The following is a 21676-nucleotide window of genomic DNA, read 5'->3' on the forward strand; positions in this document are numbered from 1 at the left end:
CACCTGCACCTGCACAGACCACACACCTGCACAGTCCACACACCTGCACAGACCACGCACTTGCACAGACCATGCACCTGCAGACCACGCACCTGCACAGTCCACACACCTGCACCCGCACAGTCCACGCACCTGCACAGACCACGCACTTGCACAGACCACACACCTGCACAGACCACGCACCTGCACAGTCCACGCACCTGCACAGACCACGCACTTGCACAGACCACGCACCTGCAGACCACACACCTGCACCCGCACACACACACAGCGAGTCGGTGCCCCGTCCACAGCCCTGGCCCCACCCCCGCCCCCGCGTGTCACTAACAGAGGCCCCGGTGCTGTGACCCAGCAGTACAGAGGAGGTGCTGTCCCTGGAGGAGAAAGACCTGAGGGACCGGGAGAGGCGCATGGCCAATAACGCGCGGGAGCGGGTGCGCGTGCGGGACATTAACGAGGCCTTCCGGGAGCTGGGGCGCATGTGCCAGCTGCACCTCAAGTCGGACAAGGCGCAGACCAAACTGCTGATCCTGCAGCAGGCCGTGCAGGTCATCCTGGGCCTGGAGCAGCAGGTGCGAGGTAGGCTCCCGGCCGCCCCGCCCCCCCCCCCCCCCCGACGCCGGGCGCTCTGCCCACGTCTCCGCGGGGGGCGCAGACTGACGCCCCCGAACCCCCGATCTGTGGCTCACAGCTCCCCTCCGGGGAGGGGGCAAGCCGAGAAAAGGAGGCCACGCGTGCCCCCACTCGCCCCCTGGAGCCCTGCCCGCCGTGCTCGCCCTCCCGGGGGACCCTCTCCCACAGTGCTCTCCCCTCCCCCCAGAGCGTAACCTGAACCCCAAAGCCGCCTGCCTGAAGCGACGGGAAGAGGAGAAGGTGTCGGGCGTGGTCGGAGACCCCCAGATGGTCCTGTCGGCCGCCCACCCAGGCCTGAGCGAGGCCCACAACCCTGCGGGGCACATGTGACAGGGACGCCGCCGAGGGACGAGTGCCCGACCTCGGTGCAGCCCGGGGCGCTCCCGCCGGGCGCCGGTCTCCATCCTCGGCGAGGGCTGGCCGGTGCGCTCCTCGCGCGCATGCGCAGCGTCGCGCCGACACCCACCCGGGAGGCTGCGAGCGCGGGAACCCCGGCGGGGACGCGGGTCCCGGAGACTGTGTCCCGGCCCCGCCACCCAGGACGGGCCGCGAGGAGCGTTTGTTTGTTTGTTTTTTTTTTTTTTGGAAACGAAGTCGGACAACAAGCAAGGAATACACACGTTATCAGAAAAGAAAATGCCTTAAGTATGGATGGGGAGGAGCCGGAGCGTGTCACTCGCCCGAGGGAGATGCGTGCAGACCTGGCTTGCTCTGAAGCCACCAGCAAATTGTGCCTACGCCTATTTTTTTTAAGGAAAATAAAAAGAACATTAGTTATAAGATTTTTTTTTTTTTTATTAACGTAGAAGAAAATTAGCAAGGAGGATGCCTTTGGTCTCTCGGTTTTTTGTTTTTGTTTTTGTTTTTTTAGCTTTTTTTGCATATGTTTTGTAAGCAAAGAATTTTTTTGTATAAAAGTCTCGTCTCTTGCTGTTTCTGCTGCTGTTTCTAGAACTGGGCGTTGCATTTCATGATCAACCAGATTATTAAAAGTTGTATTAAAAGACCCAATGCAAACCTGAGGTGCCCCCCTCCCCCAGGAGCCACTGGCCGCAGGACGGGGATGGCCAGTGTGGGGTGGTTGTCCTGATTTGGCTGGGTGTCAAGTGATGGGCAGCCTTGCCCCATGCTCCACTCCCTCGAAAAGGGGGACACCCCGGCCTCTGGGTGGTGGCACCTGCAGGGAGCTCGCGGCCTTTGTCCTCCGAAAGCAGCATTGGTCCCCCAGGCCCCTGCGCACAGCCCAACAGCCCCACAGCCCTCCCCGGGACCCCAGGCTGCTTTCAGACCTCTCCAGCACGCGGGATCTCATTGGGATCAATGCTCCAGGGCATGGGGACCGCACCCCGGGAGCACGGTGCCGGGGGGCCTCCCCAGACACCCCGTCTTTCAGTCCTCTGACCTGGGGGCCCCAACCCCTTCTCTGAACTCCCGCGGAGGGGCTGCAGCTCGGGGCCAGCATGGAGACCCCCCAGCCACAGGCACCGGGAGGCCACCCTGGGGTGGATGGAGCAGGGAGAAGGTATGGGGTCCCCACCCAGAAAGGCCCCAGAGCTGCACACCTGCCCGACGTCCCCTAAGAGGGTGGCCCCGTGTGCACCGTGTCCTGGGCCTCCCCAAGCCCCCCTCTGGCCTGACGTGTCACTGGGGACCGGTGCCTCCCGGCTTTGAAATGGGAAGGCCTGCCTCCGTGGCGTCCTGGGCAAACCGGGACTGTTGGTCACTCGAGCGTGGGTCTCGGCTTCCTTCCCCTTACTCCCCTGCCCCCCACACGGAGGCCTCACGGACCCCCAGGGTGGCCATGTCCACCCCACCCCGGGCGTCTTCCCCAAGACCCCCACCCTTACTCCCCGACCACCGGGGCTGCCTGACCCCCATGACTGGAAGGTCTCGAGGCCAGCACAGGCGGGCCATCCAGGCTTGGGGCCAGGGTCACCCCTGACCCTGAGGTCACCTGGTCCTCCCTGAGCCGCCCCCCCCCCCCCCCCGGTTGGTCAGGGGACAGCGAGGGGCCATCAACTTGCAGGGGAGTCTCGGTGACTCCCTGGTCTCTGTGGGTCTTGGCTCTCTCGGGGAGCCTGCCTCAGTTTCCCTCTTACTCTGCTGGTCCCACCTGTAGGTCCAGACGGGCAGGGGGTCCTCTGCGTCCCCCAAGACCACTGACTTGAGCTGTGTGTCACAGACATAATTCAAATTATATACAAAAGGATTGACCCGGCCCTGGGGAGGGAGGGCCACAGTTAGGGGAAAATCGTGCTCTGAGTGCCTCGAGATAACCAATTTCCCAAAACCAAAAAATTTTTTTGAAGAAAAATAATTTGGGGCCGGCCCAGTGGCTAAGCAGAGCCATGTACTGCTTCTCGGCAGCCCGGGGTTCGCTGGTTCAGATCTTGGATGTGGATATGGCACCGCTTGGCAAAAACCATGCTGTGGTAGGCATCTCACATATAAAGCAGAGGAAGATGGGCACGGATGTGAGCTCAGGGCCAGTCTTCCTCAGCAAAAAGAGGAGGATTGGCAGCAGTTAGCTCAGGGCTAATCTTCCTCAAAAAAAAAAAAGAAAAAAAAAGAAAAACCTCAATAAAGTTGTAAAAGTTTAGAAAGAAAAGAACCCATCAATGGATGGATGGATACAGACAACATATCCGTACACACACTGGAACACGATGCAGCCGTGAAGAGGAGCGAGGCCCTGACACAGCCACACGTGGACGGACCTGAACACACGACGCTCAGGGAGAGAAGCAGACACAGAAGGACACATGGCGTGTGGCCCCATTGACGTGAAACATCCAGAACAGGCAGATCCACAGAGAGGGAGCGGGCTCGTGGGGGCCAGGGGCTGGGGAGGGGGTGGGGGTGACTGCTGATGGGATGGGGTTTCCAATTGGGGTGATGAGAATGTTCTGGAATGAGATAGAGGTAAATGGTTGCACCACCTTGTGAATGCACTAAATGCCGCTGAACTGTACACTTTAAAATGGCTAATTGCATGTTACGTGAAGTTCTCATCAAAAAAAAAAACAAGAAAAGGAGCTGGTTTCCCCCCGAGGGCCAGAGGGGAACCCCACAGGGAGTCCAGGAGGCCTGGCCGAGGGCCAGCGGGCTGTGAGGGGGCTCTGCAGTTCTTGCTTATCCACCATCACTTCTGCTCACAGAATCCTGGTCTTTCTTTTCTGGGGACCCGCCCCTCCTCCAATTTCAGCCCACATCCTCGTATGAGAGGGGCTGACTCTGCCCCGTTTCCACAGCAGGCTAATGAGAACCAGCCTTGGGGCATTTTCTGCGACGATTGAGAAAGGTGCTGTCGTCCTGCAAGGGCTGCTGGAATGTCAACCCAGAGTCTCCAGGTGCTGCTGCTCAGAAAGTGAGGGTGACACAGAGAATGAGAGATGAAGAGAGAGAGAGATTAGTAACGACAGTGATAGACTCCTGGATCCAGCTGTGCCTGAACCCATCCGACATACCATAAAACGTCCTTCTTTTCTCTTCAGCCAGCTTCTGTTGTTTATCACTTGTAACAAAAGCATTCTACCTCCTGAGCTGAAGTACACTAAGCAGAAGGAGCAACGAGGCAGGGCTTCAGGAACCGCTGGATCCAGGACCTGCAGCCCCATGACCTCTATGCCCATCTCTGCTCATCTTTTCAAGCTGCTTTATTCTCTTTCTCTCTGGTCTCTCTCAACAATCTTCATGACGGCCATGACCTCCTCTAAGTTGCCATCAAGGACAGAGGCTTATTCAGGTCTTCTGATCCCAAGATCAGAAACCCTAGGACAACTGGAAAGACGGAGAAATAACGGCCAACCCAGCAGCCGCGAGCACCCCTGGTGCCCAGACTGTGGTCTCTAAATACTATTTGTGGCACCCACCGCCAGTCCGTGGGCAGGTTGCAACCTGCAGCCCCCCGCGAACCGAGCGTGGAGGGCGCTGGGGAGCGCATCCCGGGAAGACGGCCCCACGGTGTCTGGTCCTTCCCTCCAGGCCTGCACTCAACGCGGGGGGCCCCAGAGGCGGGGACTGCAGAAGGGGGCCCGAGCAAGCCTGGGGCGGCGGACAGCGGACACCGAGGGGGACCCAGGGGCGCGGAGGCCCAGCAGCAGACGGGGGAGGCCCGGATGCTCGCAGCGCAGGGCGCCTGCCTCCCTCTGCTGCCAGAACCGAAAACCGGCCAACAAATGCGACAGGGCCTCCAGGCAACAGACGACAAAAGATGAGCAAGGGGACGGCTCGGGGGTCCCCCTGGTGGCGAGTCAGCGACGACCCGTGACTCCTCCAAAAGGGGGTTCAGATCGCACCCCTCCCCTCCTCTGAGCGACTCTGGCGGGTCCCTGCACTCTTTGCCTTGTTTCTTTAATCGTGAATAACACGCTGGCACGTGGCAAGAATACAGTCACCAGCCGGATGTCGCGGGCCGTGCCCAGCTGGGTACCACTCTGAGCGCCTGAGTGGAGACGCAGCCCGCATCCCGAGTCACGTGGCCATAAAGCCCCGCCTCCCGGACCCGCCCACCGTCGTCCAAGCCACCTCTTCCGGTTCTCCCCGGAAGTGACTGCAAGTGTCTTCCGGGTCTGCGCACGCAGCGGTGGCCGGCTCCGGGCGTCGCGCGGGCAGGCTGCCCGGGGTGGGGCGGGGCCTCCCTGCGCGCCTGCGCGCTGCGGCGGCCGCGCCTGCGCGGTGCGTCCGGATCGGGCGGGGCCGGGGTCACCCTGAGCTGCGGACGGCGCCGAGATGCTGAGCAGGTTCCTGGGCCCGCGCTACCGCCAGCTGGCCTCGAACTGGTGAGGACGCGGCCCCCGCCCCCCGGCCGGGACCCCGGGTCGTGCCGGGGCACAGATGCGGAAACTGAGGCACGGAGAGGCGGAGCGGTCCGTCCCGAGCACACGTGCATGGCGGGTCCGCCGGCCCCGTGGTCAGCAGCTCTGAGCCTCAGTTTCCCCACTTCTACCTGGGGGCCGCGGTGGCGCCCACCTGGACGGACACGGCCAGCAGCCTCGGCTCAGGACCCCTGGGGCCTGACCACGGAGCCTGCACGTCCCCGGCTTTGCTTTTGCTTTTTTTGAGATGTTGAACAAGGAGCGTGACACCGACGGCTGCACCTGTCCCTGCCCCCAGTGGGAGGCGGGCGGGACCGGGGTGACCCCATGTGGCAGCCGGGATTGGGGTGACCTGGGCAGGGAGTGGGTGAGGGGTGGGGGCTGCCGCAGAGCAGTGGCTTTGGCAGGGACCTTGAGGTGGACACTGACGGTGGTGCCTCACTGCTGGGGTGACCCAGGCCCAGGACGACGCAGGCCGTCCCTCGCATCAGGGGAGAACCACCGGCGGCCCATGCAGCCCCTGTGGCCGTCAGCTGGGAATTCCCGGGGGCAGTGGATCGGGTCCCATCTGTGCTGGGTTAGGGCAGGGACGTCCCCCCCAGGCCTTCACTCGGCTTCACCGAGCACCGACAATGTGCCAGCACCCAGCACCAGGTTGGGTGCCAGAGACTCAGTAAGAAACCGAAACCCCATGGCTAACGTGCTAGTCGGTGGACCAGAACAAGTGAACAAATGAGATCTGTGGGATGAGGTGGACGTAAGATAAGAGGGGACCACAGAGAACTGAGTGACAGGTGTGCGGCACTGTCCTACCAGCTTCCGGAGGCCAGGAAGCAGGACTCATCCCCAGCAGGCACTGTGGGGTTGTGGCTCAGACTCAGGACTGTTGAGTGTCCACGCTCACCAGCCGGGGGACCCTGCCCGTCACCCCCTCCCTGAGCCCTGGTGTCCTCGTCTGAGAAAGGGGGGAAGAGGTTGGAGGGCGTGACGAGGAAGTCCCATGAGGGGTCATCATCATCGTCACATCCTTCCTAGATGCCCTGTGGAGGTCGGGTCCTCAGGACCCCAAGGGGAGTGACCATGATGATGCGGGAGGCAGGGGCCTCCCCGAGGGAAGGCTCCTCTGACATTAACAAGCCTCAAGCTGTGGAGCTGTGGCAGGCAAGATGCCCTCTCTGTTCATGACACCTGCCCCAGAGCTTGTTCCAAAAGTGGAAGTAATCCATGACCCCACCGGGGCCCGAAGTCGAGCTGTGTGGGCCGGGATGCAGGGAGCCGGGCCTGGCCCACACTTGGGGGGTTGTCACTGGCGAGGCAAGTTTGGGGAGGGCGCGGAGCTCATACAACCTATGGAAACAAGCCTTCTGCCTCCTCATCTCAAGGAGCAACCCCCCTCCGACACCCCAGGCACGTGGTTTACGACGGGCCAGCGAGGTGGGCCCGTGGGTTCAAATGCCATCCCTGCACAGGCCAGTAGTGGGGCCTGTGATAGCTTCTGATCGCCGCGTGCCCAGCGGCCCCCCGATTTAGCAGCTTAGCAAACACCTGTCAAGTCACGGTTTCTGTGCGTCAGGACTCAGGGCGCAACTCAGCTGGACCCTTGGCTCAGGGTCCCGTGAGGCTGCAGTCTCAGCTGAAAGCTCCCCCTCGGGGGTCTGTTTCCAGGCTCGAGCACGAGGCTGTTGGCCGGGGTCTCACCTCACTTCTCTGCCACGTGGGCCCCTCTGGAGGTGGCTCTCAATGCAGCAGCTGGCTTCCCCCAGAGGGAGTCAGGGTGAGCGGGAGCGCCCGTGATGGAGGCTCATCTGGGGGGTGACTCCTCTCACCTTCGTGTTTTATTCATTAGAGGCCAGTGACTAGGTCCTGCTGACGCTCAAGGGGAGGGTTGTACGAGGGCGTGAGCTCCAGGAGGCGGGAATGCTGGGCCATCCTGGACCCTGCCCATCGCAGGACATACATGTGGCGTGTGGTGGACTTGGAGCCCCCTGCCTCTGCTGTGTATGCTCAGGGGAGTGACTCACCCTCTCTGTGCCTTGGTCTCCTCATCTGTAAGACGGACCCTGGTTTTCATGCCATCAGTCCTAGCACTGTCACAGGGATCTACGAGTCACTAAATTGCGTAGACCGTCCCTGCATGTAGATGTTAGCTATCATTCTGGTGGTTCCAAGCTTGGGTTTTGTTTTTTCTTAGCAGCAGAATTCCCCAAAGAAAACCTGAAGCGGATCCCAATATGAAAGCAGATGGGAGTGCAGTCCCCTCGGGGGTCTCCTGGCTCATGTTCCCCCTGTAGGGCCATCAGCAGGATGTGTCCACGCTCTGGGCAGGGGCCGGACACATGATGATGGGGGTTTGATAAATGGTGACTTGGGATGGGGGGGACCCGGATATGCTCCTGGCAGGACGAGGCCTGCCCCCCCCCCCCCCCCCGCCCCGCTGTCCTCTTGCAGGATTCCCACGGTGAGCATGTGGGGCGCCGTGGGCACCGTGGGGCTGGTGTGGGCCACCGACTGGCGGCTGATTCTGGACTGGGTACCCTATATCAACGGCAAGTTTAAGAAGGACGATTAATTACGCTCCCGGTGGAGCCCCCTGATAGGTAAGCATCGGCCGCTGTCGGCAGGGGAGCCCTGGGGTTTCTGCCTGTAGGGGTGGGGGCTTCCACTCGTGGTCGCTTCCAGGGCTGGGGTGGCAGGTCCCGGGGGCTCCCTGGGACCGTGCGCCCTGGAGAGTCCTGCCTGATTCCGGACACCTCCCGCCCATCGGCACAGCCGGCTGGCAGCCTCAGTCTGTGGACTGGGGAGTGGGCACTGGCCCCAGTGCTCGATCCCAGAACTTCACCCGACAGCCCGCGCTGTGCCTGCCATCTCAGTCTCCCCAGCCCCTGGCGGGACGGAGGGCTGCCCCACTTTACGGGCTGGGAAGTTGAGGCTGGCCCGCAGCCGCTGGCCTCTCTGGATGGGCTGCTGTGAGCATTAATGACACCTTGGGCTCACCCTCTGTGTCTCTGACGTGCCCGTCGCTGTCGCTGTGCTGACCACACTGCCCGTGTTACTAGCTCATTGCCCACATGGCGGTCTGGTGTGCGCACGCCACTTACACACCATTTCTAGATGGGGACCTGAGGCCCAGGACACGCAGCCCCTAAGGGGCACAGCTAGATTTGCCCTTGGAGCCTGGCTGTGGCGTCTGTGTTCCTCGTCGCGGCTTGCTCTTTGTCATAAGCACGACGGCCCGGAGCCCTCTGCTCACCCTGCCTTGCTCCCCCTCCAGGTGTCAGTGGTGCCTGCTCCTTCCATCTGCATCTGGAACAGTCCAAGCCCTCAGGATGGACCGCGAGGAAATCCACAGTGCAATTCAGGACTTTCTGTGTTTCTAGAAACATCTCTGATCGAGTGCACACAGCATTAAACCTCGCTCTGAAACCTGCCCGCCTGCACCTGGTCATGCTGGGGACTTGGTTACCCTGATTGCAGGCCCAGTGGCTCTGGTGACCTGGGGGTCCTTTCAGCTCCAAACTTTTGCAAATCTAGGAGCTTCCCGGTGGCTGGCAGAAACTGATTACTTAAGATGTTCAATGGGTAATACCTGCATGGTGTATTTTTTTAATCTATTGCCGCCTTAGCAAATTACCCCACGATTGAGTGGTTTAAAACAACAAACAGGCATTATCTCATGGTTTCTGTTAGTCAAGAATTTGGGAGTAACTTAGCTGTGGGGTCCTAGCTTAGGGTCTCTCATGAGGTGGCAGTTAAGCTATCATCCGGGGCTGCCTCATCTGAAGGCTCGACTGGGGCCGGAGGAGCCGCTTGCAGGATGGCTCCCTCTTGTGGCTGCTGGCGGGAGGCCTCGGCTCCCCCTCCAGGTGGGCCTCTCCACAGCACTGCCTGAGCCTCCTCACAGTATGGCGGCTGGCTTCCCCAGAGAGAGCCAGCTGGAGGCCACAGTCCTTTTATGACCTACCCTCCAGAGTGTCACGCCGTCACTTCCTCCACATCCTGTTGGTTAGGAGCAACTCCCTAAGTCCCGCCCACACTCGAGGGAAGGCGGTCGGGCTCTGTATCAAGGAAGGGTATCAGAACTTGTAGATGTGTTAACCTGTCCCGTGAGAGATAAAGAACGAGCAGGCACACGAGGACATGCAGGGCACGGTCATTTCCCTCCCTGGTACCCTGGGCCCACTTCTCTCCAACTCTTGCCCAGGTCTTGAAAACTCTAGAAACATTCTCTGCATCAATAAGCATATTTTAAGCATATTTGTGGAAACAGCTGTTCTACTGTCTGCTCCGCCGCTGTAAGAGAGTCCCGCGGACTGGGTCACTCACACAGCAGGGAGGCTGGAAGGCCGAGATCAAGGTGCTGGCAGGGCGGTTTCTGGTGAGGGCAGATGGCCGCCTTCTCGCCGTGTCCTCACGTGGCCTTTCCTTGACACGTGCAGAGGGAGGGAGAGAGAGAGCGAGGGAGCTGTCTGCTGCCTCTTAGAATGACACGAATCCTATGGGATTAGGGCCCCGTCCTCTGACGTCATTTAACCTTCGCTACATCCTTAGAGGCCTGGTCTCCAGATGGCCACGCTGGCCGTTAGGCCTTCAACAGATGCATTTCAGGGGGGACACACCTTCTTCAGCCCATGACAGCTGTATGTCCTTTAACACAAGTGGTGGCCTTCACCACCCACCTCTCTGTCCGTATTATTCCACCTAAAGCTCATCTCCCAGAGGCCATACCCCCTCTGAAAATAGTGTCCCCCGTTTCTGACCGGCTGCCCAGACCATTTCTAACTAGTCCACCAGCAAGGGATTCATTCACTGCCTGTCAAATAAGGCGTGATCTTATTTCAGACATAAATGAATAAACCCGTCAGGTGAACACCCGTGAGTGGTGACCTGGGAGATGAGCGAGTCGCTCTGAAATCTGGTTAACAACGTTTAACTCCTGCCGGGTAGACAGCCCCACGGCCCGCCTGAAGCAAAAGGAAACGCGTGCCCCTGGGCACAAATTTTTATATATTTTTGTAAAGCTTAGTGGTTTTCATGAAAATAGAGCTGAGTTTGCTTCCATGAAAGCCAGGAAAGGAAAAATTCTAATAAATTCAGGTTTTGGTATTAGTGGAACCTAATTCAAGCTTAAACTATTTTGAACTTTAATACAATTCCTTTTCAGTGCTTTAATCCTTTTTCAACCACTTTAACGTTTGCGGGGTGGGGGGCGGGAGTTAACCATTGAAAACTGACGTAAAACCATGTTTGAAGGGGCGCGCCTTTCTCGTTTTGTCTCGAGCTCCGAAATGGCTGCACACAGCAGTTCCATCCCATGTGCATTTAAAATTTCGACATTTTGTTCATCATAGACTTTTTGCACTCGTTTTGAATTGTTAAAATGTCGCACTGACACCATTCACTTTGATGACTGGCGTTTTGGGCACCCCCTAAATCTTGGGCACAGGAGAGTGACTGGCTTGCCTCCTTATTAGTTTGCAGGGACCCTTGGCAGTATCTGGGGATATCTGTGGGTGTCACACTGGGGGAGCTCCTGGCATCGAGCGGGTGGGGCCAGGGATGCTGCTTAACCCCTCACAGTGCCCAGGACAGCCCCCCAGATAGTGACCCGGCCCTGATGTCCACAGTGTGCAGGGAGAAGACAGACCCTGCCATCAAAAATCTTTTAAAGACTCCTCACTTGACGTCTGGTCATTTATTTTGTTTTCTTCCCTTGGGGACATGGGCAGGAGCGGGTATCTGCTTGGGGACAGAGCCAGCCGGCCCGGGGAAAGGAAGTTTATTTCAAAGGAGCAAAGAGCAAGGAAGGCCCAGCTGAATGAGACAGGAGCCGGGCTGCCCGTCCTTCCATCCTGGGGTCTCCCTGCCCGCTGGCACCTTGGGGTCATGTCCTTCCTCCCTGTCAGGCCCCAGGCCAGCTCAGAGGGCCTCTGGACCAGCCCCTCGGGGGACAATCCCAGGGGCCTGGTTTGGGCCATGTGACCCCCACGGGTCCACTGTCCACGCTCGGGTCAGCCGTGGCCCAAGGGGGTCAGGTTACCAGAGAAGCGAGTGAGGGCCGGCGGGGCTGGATTCCTGGTCGGGCACCTGCAGCTTGTCTTGGAGGGCGGTCCTGGAGGTCAAAATCCTGCGACCCAACGCCACACGCCTATCAGGATGGTCACTGTGGAAACCAGCGGTGCTGGTGAGGATATGGAGAAATTGCAGCCCTTGTGCACTGCTGGGGGGACTGGATGGGGGCGGGCGCCACGGGAAACAGGATGGCGGCTCCTCAAAAGATCAGGGGCAGGATCACATCGTGAGCAAGCAATCCCACTTCTGCATATACGCACAGAAGGGAGCCGGCCTGGTGGCACAGTAGTTAAGTTCATACACTCAGCTTTGGTGGCCCGGGGTTCACAGGTTCGGATCCCCGGCACGGACGTACACACGACTCATCAAGCCATGCTGTGGCAGTGTCCCATATACAAAATAGAGGAAGATGGGCACAGATGTTAGCTCAGGGCCAGTCTTCCTCAGCAAAAAGGGAGATTGGCAATGGATGTTATCTTAAGGATAATCTTCCTCACCAAAAAAAAAAAAAAACAAAACTCAGAAATGTAAGCAGGATCTGAGGGGGTCCCCAGGACCCCCAACACAAGCAGGTTAATACTTTTTCCTTTCCACATCTTCACGTGGTCTCACTGATTATGATGAATGCATTTATCTTTGTACCTCTAATTGTTAAACTAAGACGGAAGGTTGTAGATGCTGGAAGATGACAGGTCCAGTGGGTGAGAGTGTTGCCCACCACGGGAGGCCGAGGTCCTGGGTTCGGGCGTGAATGACCAGCTTTGTGACGTGGGGACGCCCGTTCTGGGTGCCCACCTGGCCGCTTACCGTGACAGAGCAGCCTTGTCACCCGAGGCTGCTGCTGTCTGCACAGCCAGCCCCCTGGGGAACCCAGGAGGGAGGGGGACAGAAGGAACCGAGAAGTCACTAACCTGAAGGCTTTAAAATAAACCAGTGACACTTGCCTGCCCGGGACTTCGGTTTCTGGCCCAGGATGTGCCTCCAACCTGAGCGTGGATCCCGGGGCCACAGGGCCGGGAAGACACCTGTGGGGATGAGCCAGGTGTGCAGACCACCCCTGGAGCAGATGCTAGGACAGGCCGGTTGCGGGGGGCCAGCCGCCTGTTGGCACTGGCCACAGCCCTGAGCCTCACTCAGGATCTTTTCTTTTTTTCTTTTTTGAGGAAGATTAGCCCTGAGCTAACTGCTGCCAATCCTCCTCTTTTTGCTGAAGAAGACTGGCCCTGAACTCACATCCGTGCCCATCTTCCTCTACTTTCTATGTGGGACGCCTACCACAGCATGGCTTGCCAAGCGGTGCCATGTCCACACCCAGGATCTGAACCGGCGAACCCCGGGCCAACAAAGCAGAACGTGCACACTTTAACTGCTGCGCCACCCGGCCGGCCCCAGGATCTTTTCTTAAACAGCTGCCCTGGGCGGGCTGGGCTCTGCCCTGGGGAGGGACTGAGCAGGGGGACCACCTGGACCCTCTGGCTGGGCAGGGGAAGGAGTCATGGGGGAGGGGGACAAACGTGGGGGCGGGAGACTCCATAGGAAGGTCCTGGATTCCCAGGCCACAGACGGGGACCAGCCTAAGGTGGTGTCACGGGAAGTTCGGTCTCTGACCTGGGCGCCAATCCAAGTAACGAGATCAGAGTCTTGGGTGAAAAGGAAAGACAGCTTTATTCTCTCTGCAAGGCCAAGGGCGCAGCGGCCGGCCAGCACCTTAGGAACTGCTCGCTGCCCATCAAGAAGTGGGCGGGGGGTTAGAGGGGAGGTCCCAGGGTCCAGCTGGGGGCTACCTGCCAGAAGGCACTTCTCTTTGCTGCTGGTGGTCTCAAGACAGCCGGGCGGGCGCCAGACCTTGTCCGCTGACCCTGATGTTTTCCTTCTTTTTGGCCAGCGAGACGCAGGACACGAGAACCAGGCCCCTTCACTGCACCATGTCATCCGGACTCCCCGGAACCAGGGTGATTCTTAAGTCCTAAGGAAGGGGGGGGCAGGGAGCAAAGGCAGAGAAACCAGAGAAAGGAAAAACTACACACACTTGGAACGGCCAACCTCAGCGGCTGGGAAAGTGTCGCTTCAGACGAGGAAGACACTGCCAGCCAGGCTGTTATCGAACCTGTAAATTCCTAATTTGAGACAGAAACAGCCCATAACGCAGGCCCCGCTGTCGACTTTGCTTTCGTTTCTACGGGAAAGGGGCGTCGCGGTCGTCTGGCTGCTTCCTGCTGAACCGGGGCGACGCCAGCGGGTTTTCGAGGCAGAAAGCTCCAAGGTGCTTCTGCCAGTTTTCTTTGCGGGCGGTTGGGGTCTCAGTCGAAATTCTGCAAATACCAGGAACGCACCAGAGAATGAGTTTAAAAGTAAGGTACACGCCAGCCACCAAGAGGAGCAGAGAGAAACCGAGAGGTAGAACGCCAGACAACGTGGACCGGATCCCTGCCGGGACCCGGGAGGATAAACCCAAAAACCAGCCGCCGACGCCCGCGTCCACACCCTTCAGCGCGGAGGAGGCGCCAGGACCCAAGGGCTGTTGCAGCCAGGTAGCCTGGCGCCTGATCTTTTCGACGCTGGTTTCTACTTGTGACGAGGTGTTGATATACGTGCAACAGGAGGCGTTGGCTACAGCGCAAACCCCACCGCGTTCGGCAAGCATGTAGTCCAAGGCCATCCGATTATCCAAAACGACCTTGGCCAGCGAGTCGAGGGAGGCGTGCGCGTTAATGAGGGACTTGGCCGTTTCGTTCGCGATGACGGTCAGCGTGCGAGACAGGCTGCGGAGGACGTGCGGGTGGCCCGCGCCGCCCCGCCAAGGCAGCAGCGTGGACCCGAAGAAATACTCGTCCCTGGCAGGAACGTTGCCCGGCAAGTCCCGGGCGACCCGGGTGTATAATTTTAAGGAGCTTGCCCAGTGTTTCGATTCGTTCAGACTGTGGAGCGAGAAAGGGGTGACCAGGTTTCCGAGGAGACACTGAGTGGAAACAGTGAAATTGTGGAGGCATTCTGTGGCCCAGGGGTAATTATTAATCTTGCAAACGAAAACGTGGCCGGGAGGGGCACAGAAGACCTTACTTTCCCCTTCGATGTGAGTGTAGTAGCCCACGGAGCTGTTAGTGTAGAAATAGTAACCCACTTTGAATCCGGTTCGTTCCATCCACGGCCGCTCCAGAAACGAATAGTCGACCACCGACTTGATGTCCTCCGCTGGGTACCTGGCGGACCGCTGGGCGCACATGGGGAGCTGCCCCGAGGGTGGAGGCGGCGCCATCTCAAAGTACTCGGGAATCTGCTGGGGGCCCTGGGTCCAGTACAAGGCGGGACTGGAGGAGAGAGGAAGCGTCAGACAGGCGATGTCGGCGGGGTTCTCGTGGGGGAAGTGACTGATGCGCACCCGGTACATAAGGGTGCGAGCCCGGAGGTCTCTCGTGGGGACCCAGTCTCCGTCGGGGACCTGGGTGAAGTCCGAGACGGGATGCACCAGGGGGTCCCCGTGATCCGCAGTGGACTGAGCTCGCGGAAGGCAAATCCAGCAGTCCACGGCCTGCGTCGAGTTGGCGATGGTTTGTGCGATGCGCACCAGAGAGTTGTCCAGCCAGGCGGCAACTGGGAAATACAGGGAACAGAAATGAATCAGCAATGCGACGAACCTCATGACTGTTTTCGGAAGAGCAACTTAAGACCCTCCCTCCGGCGGTCTGCTTTCCCCACTGGCGGCTGGTCTCCCCACTCGGTCTCACACCCGCCAACTAAACGGATGGACGGCTGGTGAACAACACGTCACAGGGCCCCTTCCACTTTCCTGCAAGTTGCTGTTCCGGCCCCGGTTCCTGCCACGCCGTCAGAAGCACCTTGTCCTCCGGCTGGAACGGATGCAGCGAAGTCTCACGTCCGGGTGGCGACCTGGAGGAGACAAACTCACGCACAGTAGTTAATATCTGCCCTAGCTGCTGTGCACGGTTTCAATTTAATTTCCGTGATCGCGTGGGGTCCCCCCCGTCCCCGTGGAGCTAGGAAGGGTCTCCCATACATTTCATAAGGGCTTAATGCAAGCCCACTTCCAGGGGTCACCCTGCCACGGAGGAGGGCAACTGGGCGTGGTCTGTCCCGGTTCACATGGGTCTCTTGGCCACGTCTGGCCACCGTCCTCTTCGCGGTGTGACTCATCTTTTCCGTTTTTCCCAGGCACTGGGGTCTCCGAGAGGCACTCGGCTTCTGTTTGAGCCTTACTTACGGTCGTGTAGCTTCAGCCACAAAGGCAGGTCCATTATCGCTCTGGACGCTAGGTGGCAGTCCGAACCCAGGGACAATTTCTCTTGGTAAGCACTTGGCCACCTCGGCGGCTTTCTCAGTTCGGGTGGGCGACGCCTCTATCCACGCTGAAAAAGTGTCTACAAACGCCACCGAGCGTTTCATGCTCCCCGTCCCATTCTCTCAGGCACTTCTGTAAAGTCCACTTGCCCGTCCTCACAAGGTCGTTCCCGGGGTACTGAGGCCCTCCGGTGGGGGTGGTCCTTCCATCTTTGGGTTGTTCCCAGCCCAGATCGGGCAGGAGCCGGGGGGGGGCCTTCTGAGCCAGCTGGCGCTGCGTGGGCCCTGTAAGGCGAGGCCGTGACAGGTCACGAAGGCACCTCTCCCACAATGGGTGCACTCGTGCAGGGACCTGATCAAGGGCCACCCCAGGGCCTCAAGGAGGAGAGCGAGCCCAGGAGGGTTTATCTTGCATTTACGAGAAGGGCCCCGTCATCGAAACCCCATTCCTGTGCCCTTTTAGGTCCTCTTCGTACAAGAGGGATCACACGGACTTACATCTAATCGTGGGATGAGGGCCCCGAAGAATTCACGTCCCTTAGCAGCCTTGTCCGCCATCCAATTTCCAGGAGCCACACACGAGCCAGTCCTTGGACGGCCTGAGCAGCGCATAATCGGGTCCGTCACCGCGTGGACCTGAGCTGAGATTTCTGGAGCATGTCTTCCCTTTATTTCCGCAGTCAGCAGCCCCCCCGTCCTTCCGCATGGCCCCGTGAGCATGGGCCACCACGAACGCATACTTCGAAATGGGGTACACATCCCCCTTTCTCCCTTTCGACAGTTGCCAGGCCCTCATGAGGGCAATCCATTCTGCTTTTGGGGCTGATGTCCCCAGGGGAGAGGGCTGTGCCTCGATGACCCCATCCTCAGCCTCCACAGCCCAGCTGGCTCGTCTCTGCCCGTCGCCCCCAGAGCCGCTGCCATCCATGAACCGGTCCCGATCGGGACGTGTCAGGGGCTGAGCCGACAGGTCGAAGCAGCTCGAACACACAGTTTCTTGGACTCCTGGGCACCTGTGAGGGCTGACGCCATTCTGAGGTCGGAAGTGACGTGTCAGAAGTCAAGGCTGTCTCGGCCTTTCAGGTGACATTAGGGTTGGCTGGCAAATAGCCTGGTATCTGCCCATTCCCCCGGCAGTTTGCCGATATCCCTCTTTTTGTTCAAGGAGGACAAGCACTGGACGGGGCACAAAGACCACTGTGGGCTGTCCCAGGGTAAACCATTCTGCTTCCTGTGGCAGGTCACAGGCGGCCACTACAGCCCGCAGGCACGGGGGCCATCCTTGGGCGGTGTGGCCCAATTGTCTGGATAAGTTGGCTAGTGGTCTGGGGACCTCCCCCAGAAGTTGCACCAATACTCCCAGAGCTGTCCCCTACCTCTCGCATACATAGTTTAAATTCTTTCTTTAAATCTGGGGGGCCCGGGGCCGAGTGGTTGGGTTCACGCGCTCCACTTCGGCAGCCCAGGGTTTCGCCGGTTCGCATCCTGGGTGCGAACATGGCACCTCTCATCAGGCCATGCTGAGGCAGCGTCCCACATGCCACAACCAGAGAGACCTCCAGCTAGAATACACGACTATATACTGGGGGGCTTTGGGGAGAAGAAGAAAAAAAAAGGAAGAAGATTGGCAGCAGATGTGAGCTCAGGGCCAATTTTACAAAGTCAATCAATCAATCAATCTGGGAGGCCCAAGGCCGGTGCAGCCAATAACTCCTGCTTCAACGTCCCGAATACCCTTTGGCATCCTCCCGACCACACGAGGGGGTCTGTTTCCCTTCCCTTTAAAGCATCACACAAGTGCTTGACTATTAGTCCGAAATCGGGAATCCAGATCTGACAGAACTCTGTCTCGCCTAAAAACCCTCATAACTGTCTTCGGTTCCGAGGGCGTCTCACCCGTGAAATTGCCTGTCGTGGGTCAGACGTCAAGTTGCAGGCGCCCTGGCTTTTCTGGAAACCCAGCTAGACCCTTTGTGGTTTACAGATCTCGGCCTTCCTGGGGGACACCTTGCAGCCACGCCAAGCAAGATATGGCTTAGCGCTACGATGGCGTCGTCCAGCCGCTGCCGGCAACCGGGACTTGCCATCAGGAAATCATCAGCATGTTGTAATAACGTCCCCTGATTGAGCTGGAGTCCCCTCAAGTCTTTCTAAACAGGGTCTCACTGAACAGAGTACGGGCGTTCTTAACCCCGAGGCAACACGGTCCAACGATATTGTTCTGTGACCCGTGTATCCGGGTCTTGCCCCTGGAAGGCAAACAACGGTTAAGACCTTCTTTCCAACGGAATGCCAAGGCCAGTGTCCTTCAGGTCCAGCACCGAGGACCAGCCGCGCTCCCCCGGCAGCGCAGTGACCAGCGTACGGGCTTTGCCGCTGTTGGCCATACGTCCCACACGATGTCCTTAATGGCCCTCAAATCCTGCACAAACCGGTCCTCATCTGAGTGTGGCTTCCGCCTGGTGAGAGGGCCGTCGTGTTGCATGGTGGCGGCAGGGCCTCATCAGCCGAGGCAGCAAGAACCTGCTGAACCGCTGGACGCCTCCCCAGGCCTCTTTCTTCAGGGGACACTGTCGCTTTCTCGGACAAGGGGCTCCTTCCTCAAGTTCCATTCTTACTAGGGTGGCAGACCGAGCCTGTCCGGGCACCCCAGCAGCCCAGCCGGCTGTACTCACTCGTTCGCAGGCCTGGGTGGGGCTGGGGGGGGCGTCTCTCGGGGGGAGAGGGAGCCCCGCCACGGTTTGCGCACATTTTCCGGTGGCGCCTGCAGGCAGACCTGTTTCTTCCCGGATGAGAGAGTTATCTGAGCATTCAGCTTACAAAGCAAATCCCGTCCAACGAGGGGGACGGGACCATCTGGGACACATAAAAAGCCACGTTTCAGCTTTTGTTCTCCCAAGATGCACCCCAGCGGCTGCAGCACGGGCCTCAGTGGAGAGTCACCCGTGATTCCAACAATGACAACGGAGGAGTCACTCCAGGACATCAACTGCAAGTTTAACACTGAAAAGTGGCACCAGTGTCCACCAGAAAGCCAACCGATTGGCTTGTACCGGGGCTCACTTGTACCCAGGGCTCACGGGGGACTGTTGAAACGGGAGCCGCCAGCACGGCAAGGAACCAGGGCCCCATCAACCATTGTCTTCGTCCTCTGAGTCTCAGACTCTCCTGAGCTGCTCTGGGGGCTCCGCCTTCCCCCCCGCCCCTGGTGCCTTTCTCTAACTTAGGGCACTGGTTTCTCCAGCGCCCCTCATCTTTGCAACAGGCACACCTGCTTTTCCTCCAATTTTTGGCGTCCCTTCTTCCTCGGCCTGGGGCCCCCTTTTCTGTCCCTCCCGTCTGGGGGGTGGGGCGGGCTGTGTCAAACACCTTGACCACCCTTGCTCTATGCTCCTCTCGAGCATTAGAGACTTTGAAAGCAATTTCCACCAACTGACCAGCACTCCCAGCTACGGCCACTTCCACTGGCCTGAGTTGCCTCCTACTGTCCGGGGCGCTCCGTTCAATAAAGGTCATGTTGACTGCCCGGGGGGCTCCCGGGTCTGGGTCAGTATTCTTTTCTGTATGCCTGATCCGTGCGTTCTAAACACGCCACAGGATTTTCTCCCGGTCCTTGCTGGAGCTCCTGAATTTTGTTTAAGCTCCTTTGTCTGGGGACTCTGAAAATCCAGCCAAGATGCCCCTCCAGTAATGGCTCAATAACGCATTTCCCGTCATCTGTGCTTGGGTCCCCAGCGGGCTCTACCTGGGGCACGGCCACATAAGAAGCGGGAGGCTGATGGGGATCCTCACCGTGTAAACGCTCAGCCTCTTCCTTGATTTTTATCACGAGGAGCCACTCTGCGCCCGCGAGCATTATCCTTAACAAAGACTGAACGTCCGCCCAAGTAGGGCGGTGGGTAGAAAAAATAGTTGCAAACAAATCTGTCCTCGTTCGTGGATCTTCCCGGTAGGACGGCTTTTGGCTTCTCCAATTTAGCAAATCAGAAGTTGAAAAATGGGTATAAATTCAATAATAAGTAACCGGTTGCCCCAGGCAACTGGTGCAGAGGAAACTGCCCTGCCTCCGGCCCAGAAGACCCCTGGCCAAAAGGCGAACCCCGGCCCGTTCTCTATGGGGAGACCATTCCTGCTCCTGACTCCTACCCAGGGGGATCGGCTGGGGGTCCAGCTTCCCCTACCGCCCCCTCATAGCTAAGGGCAGATACAAAGGGGGCGGTTGCCGCAGGGGCTCCTCCCACTTGCCATTGTTTGAGATTGCTGTGGGGTCTCCGGGGGCATTTGTGCCACACTGAAATCAGCCTGAAAAGGATTCAGCACACTTAGGGCCGCCTAGTCCTCAGCAAGTTTCTCTTCTGGTGTCTGAGCATCTTCTACCGGAAGCTTAACTTTCCTTGGGAACATCAGCTTGGTTCCTGGCCAGTTCCAATCCCGATTTGTGCAACTGCATAAAAGCCTGCACACACGGAAATCTCATCCGATCGCCCAGACCTCTCAGAGAACAACTCCAACTGCACAAGACAGTATAGGAACTCAGAGTTCCACTCAACGACCGTCTTTCCTCGGTTTTCAAGACATCCATCGTCCAGGCGGTGTTACAATAAAACACCGCTTGTTTCTTAGTCATTGGCTTGTAGCTAAAGGTCGATGGATCAGCCAAAATCTTCCCCGGGGGGGCTCTTAGGTGGAATAGACGCTGCACCTCCCACATTAACACCTTTGACACAGAGACAGACAACCAACATCCAAACACCAAACAAGCGTGCTTTCCCAAAAAAAAAACCCTCGGCCAGCGAATGGGAGCTAGAACAAAGAAACTGAAACCAAAAACCAAAACTCGCGCTTCCACTCCCACTGAGTCCGCGTCCTACACTCGGCGGCGCCCGACACACGAAGAACCGCCCCCGCGGAGCTTCTCAAATGAGCAAGGACAAAGGGACCTCGGTGTGCACACCACGGGGACCTACCCAATCTGGCCGGGGCGTCGCGACTTCTCTTCCCGTTGCTTTCCTTCCCCCCCAGGGTGGTTTCCCTGGTAGCCGGAGGTCCTAAGGGCCGCCGATGGAAAGGACCAGGAGAGAAGGTCCCCGAAGCGAAGCTGGCTTCTGCAGCGGCTGGAGCGCTCTCTCCGACCGTCCCGGGCGCCCCGCGGAGTCGAGGCGAGCAGACGTGGACTCGACCCGGGGTGGAGTCCAGCCGCCCAAGCACCGGCCCTCGGCGATCTGGCCTCCCTGAGCTTTTCTCCAACCCTCCACTCCCCCGATGGGGGCAGGCGCGGAGAGCGAGCCGGGAGCGTCCGATCGAGCCGAGGGATGTGTCAGTGGGGACCACCCACGGGCCCCTTCGTGGTCGCCAAGTTCGTTTGCTACTCGGGGAGAAGGGGGCAGACTCCTGGACCCCGAGATGTCAAGAAAACGCTGGTTGGGATTTGGGGTGTCGGGTGGGTGGTGTCACCGACAACGCCCCCCGAAGTGGACCCCAGGGGAGAACCTGGACGCTGGGAGACGAGGGGGGCGGCGGGATGGAGCACTGGCCTTGACGGGCACCCCAGGATTCAGGCAAGGAAGTGGGGGCACGGGATGGGGGCGAGCACCCCCGGGTCGTACAGCGCGGCGAAGACCAGGGAGGCAGTGTGTTCGCCGCTTGGACCGCTCGCGTGGCCCAGGGCGCAGGCGCGGGGCGGACGAGCCTCGCGCCGCCGCAGGCCCCGCCCCCTGCCCGCGCGGTGATTGGCGCCGCCTCCGCGGGGCGTGGCCTGCGGCCGCGGGGCGTGGCCTACGTGGCGCCTGCGCAGCACTGGGCCCCGCGCGCGGGCGGGTGGGCGGAGCGGGCCCCCCGAGCGGGGGCTGGCGAGCGCGGGG

The 21676-nt window shown here is 59.3% G+C and overlaps 2 protein-coding genes across 15 annotated transcripts in view; one reads left to right on the top strand and one right to left on the bottom strand.

The window, feature by feature from the left end:
- The window catches only part of TCF3 (transcription factor 3), a 35175-nt gene extending 33536 nt beyond the window's left edge, over positions 1 to 1639 (top strand). For 2 of the 13 annotated variants that reach the window (XM_046637688.1, XM_046637690.1), the window contains exon 18: positions 821 to 1639. In XM_046637688.1, coding sequence (XP_046493644.1) covers positions 821 to 963 — 143 coding nt within the window. In that variant the 3' untranslated portion in view covers positions 964 to 1639. Of the gene's footprint in view, positions 1 to 330; positions 580 to 820 lie in introns of those variants that run through there. The other 11 variants (XM_046637695.1, XM_046637699.1, XM_046637697.1 and 8 more) reach the window with 10 other exon arrangements.
- Positions 1640 to 13165: 11526 nt separating this feature from the next.
- Positions 13166 to 21559, bottom strand: LOC124225205 (uncharacterized). 2 transcript variants are annotated; one of them, XM_046637715.1, is made up of 2 exons: positions 20783 to 21559; positions 13166 to 15407 (listed from the first exon to the last, which is right to left on the bottom strand). In XM_046637715.1, exon 2 carries the CDS (start codon positions 15157 to 15159, stop codon positions 13696 to 13698), a length of 1464 nt encoding a protein of 487 aa, XP_046493671.1. In that variant the 5' UTR covers positions 15160 to 15407; positions 20783 to 21559; the 3' UTR covers positions 13166 to 13695. The 2 variants fall into 2 exon arrangements, with proteins under 2 accessions (XP_046493671.1, XP_046493672.1); XM_046637716.1 differs by having other exon boundaries at positions 15535 to 21559.
- Positions 21560 to 21676: the final 117 nt, after the last annotated feature.

Source organism: Equus quagga, chromosome 14 (genome assembly GCF_021613505.1).
Source record: "Equus quagga isolate Etosha38 chromosome 14, UCLA_HA_Equagga_1.0, whole genome shotgun sequence".
In the NCBI taxonomy this organism is placed as follows: Eukaryota; Metazoa; Chordata; class Mammalia; order Perissodactyla; family Equidae; genus Equus; species Equus quagga.

Coding starts and splice junctions, on each gene's coding strand:
- LOC124225205 (XM_046637715.1), bottom strand. CDS start 15,159: ATGAGGTTCGTCGCATTGCTGATTCATTTCTGTTCCCTGTATTTCCCA.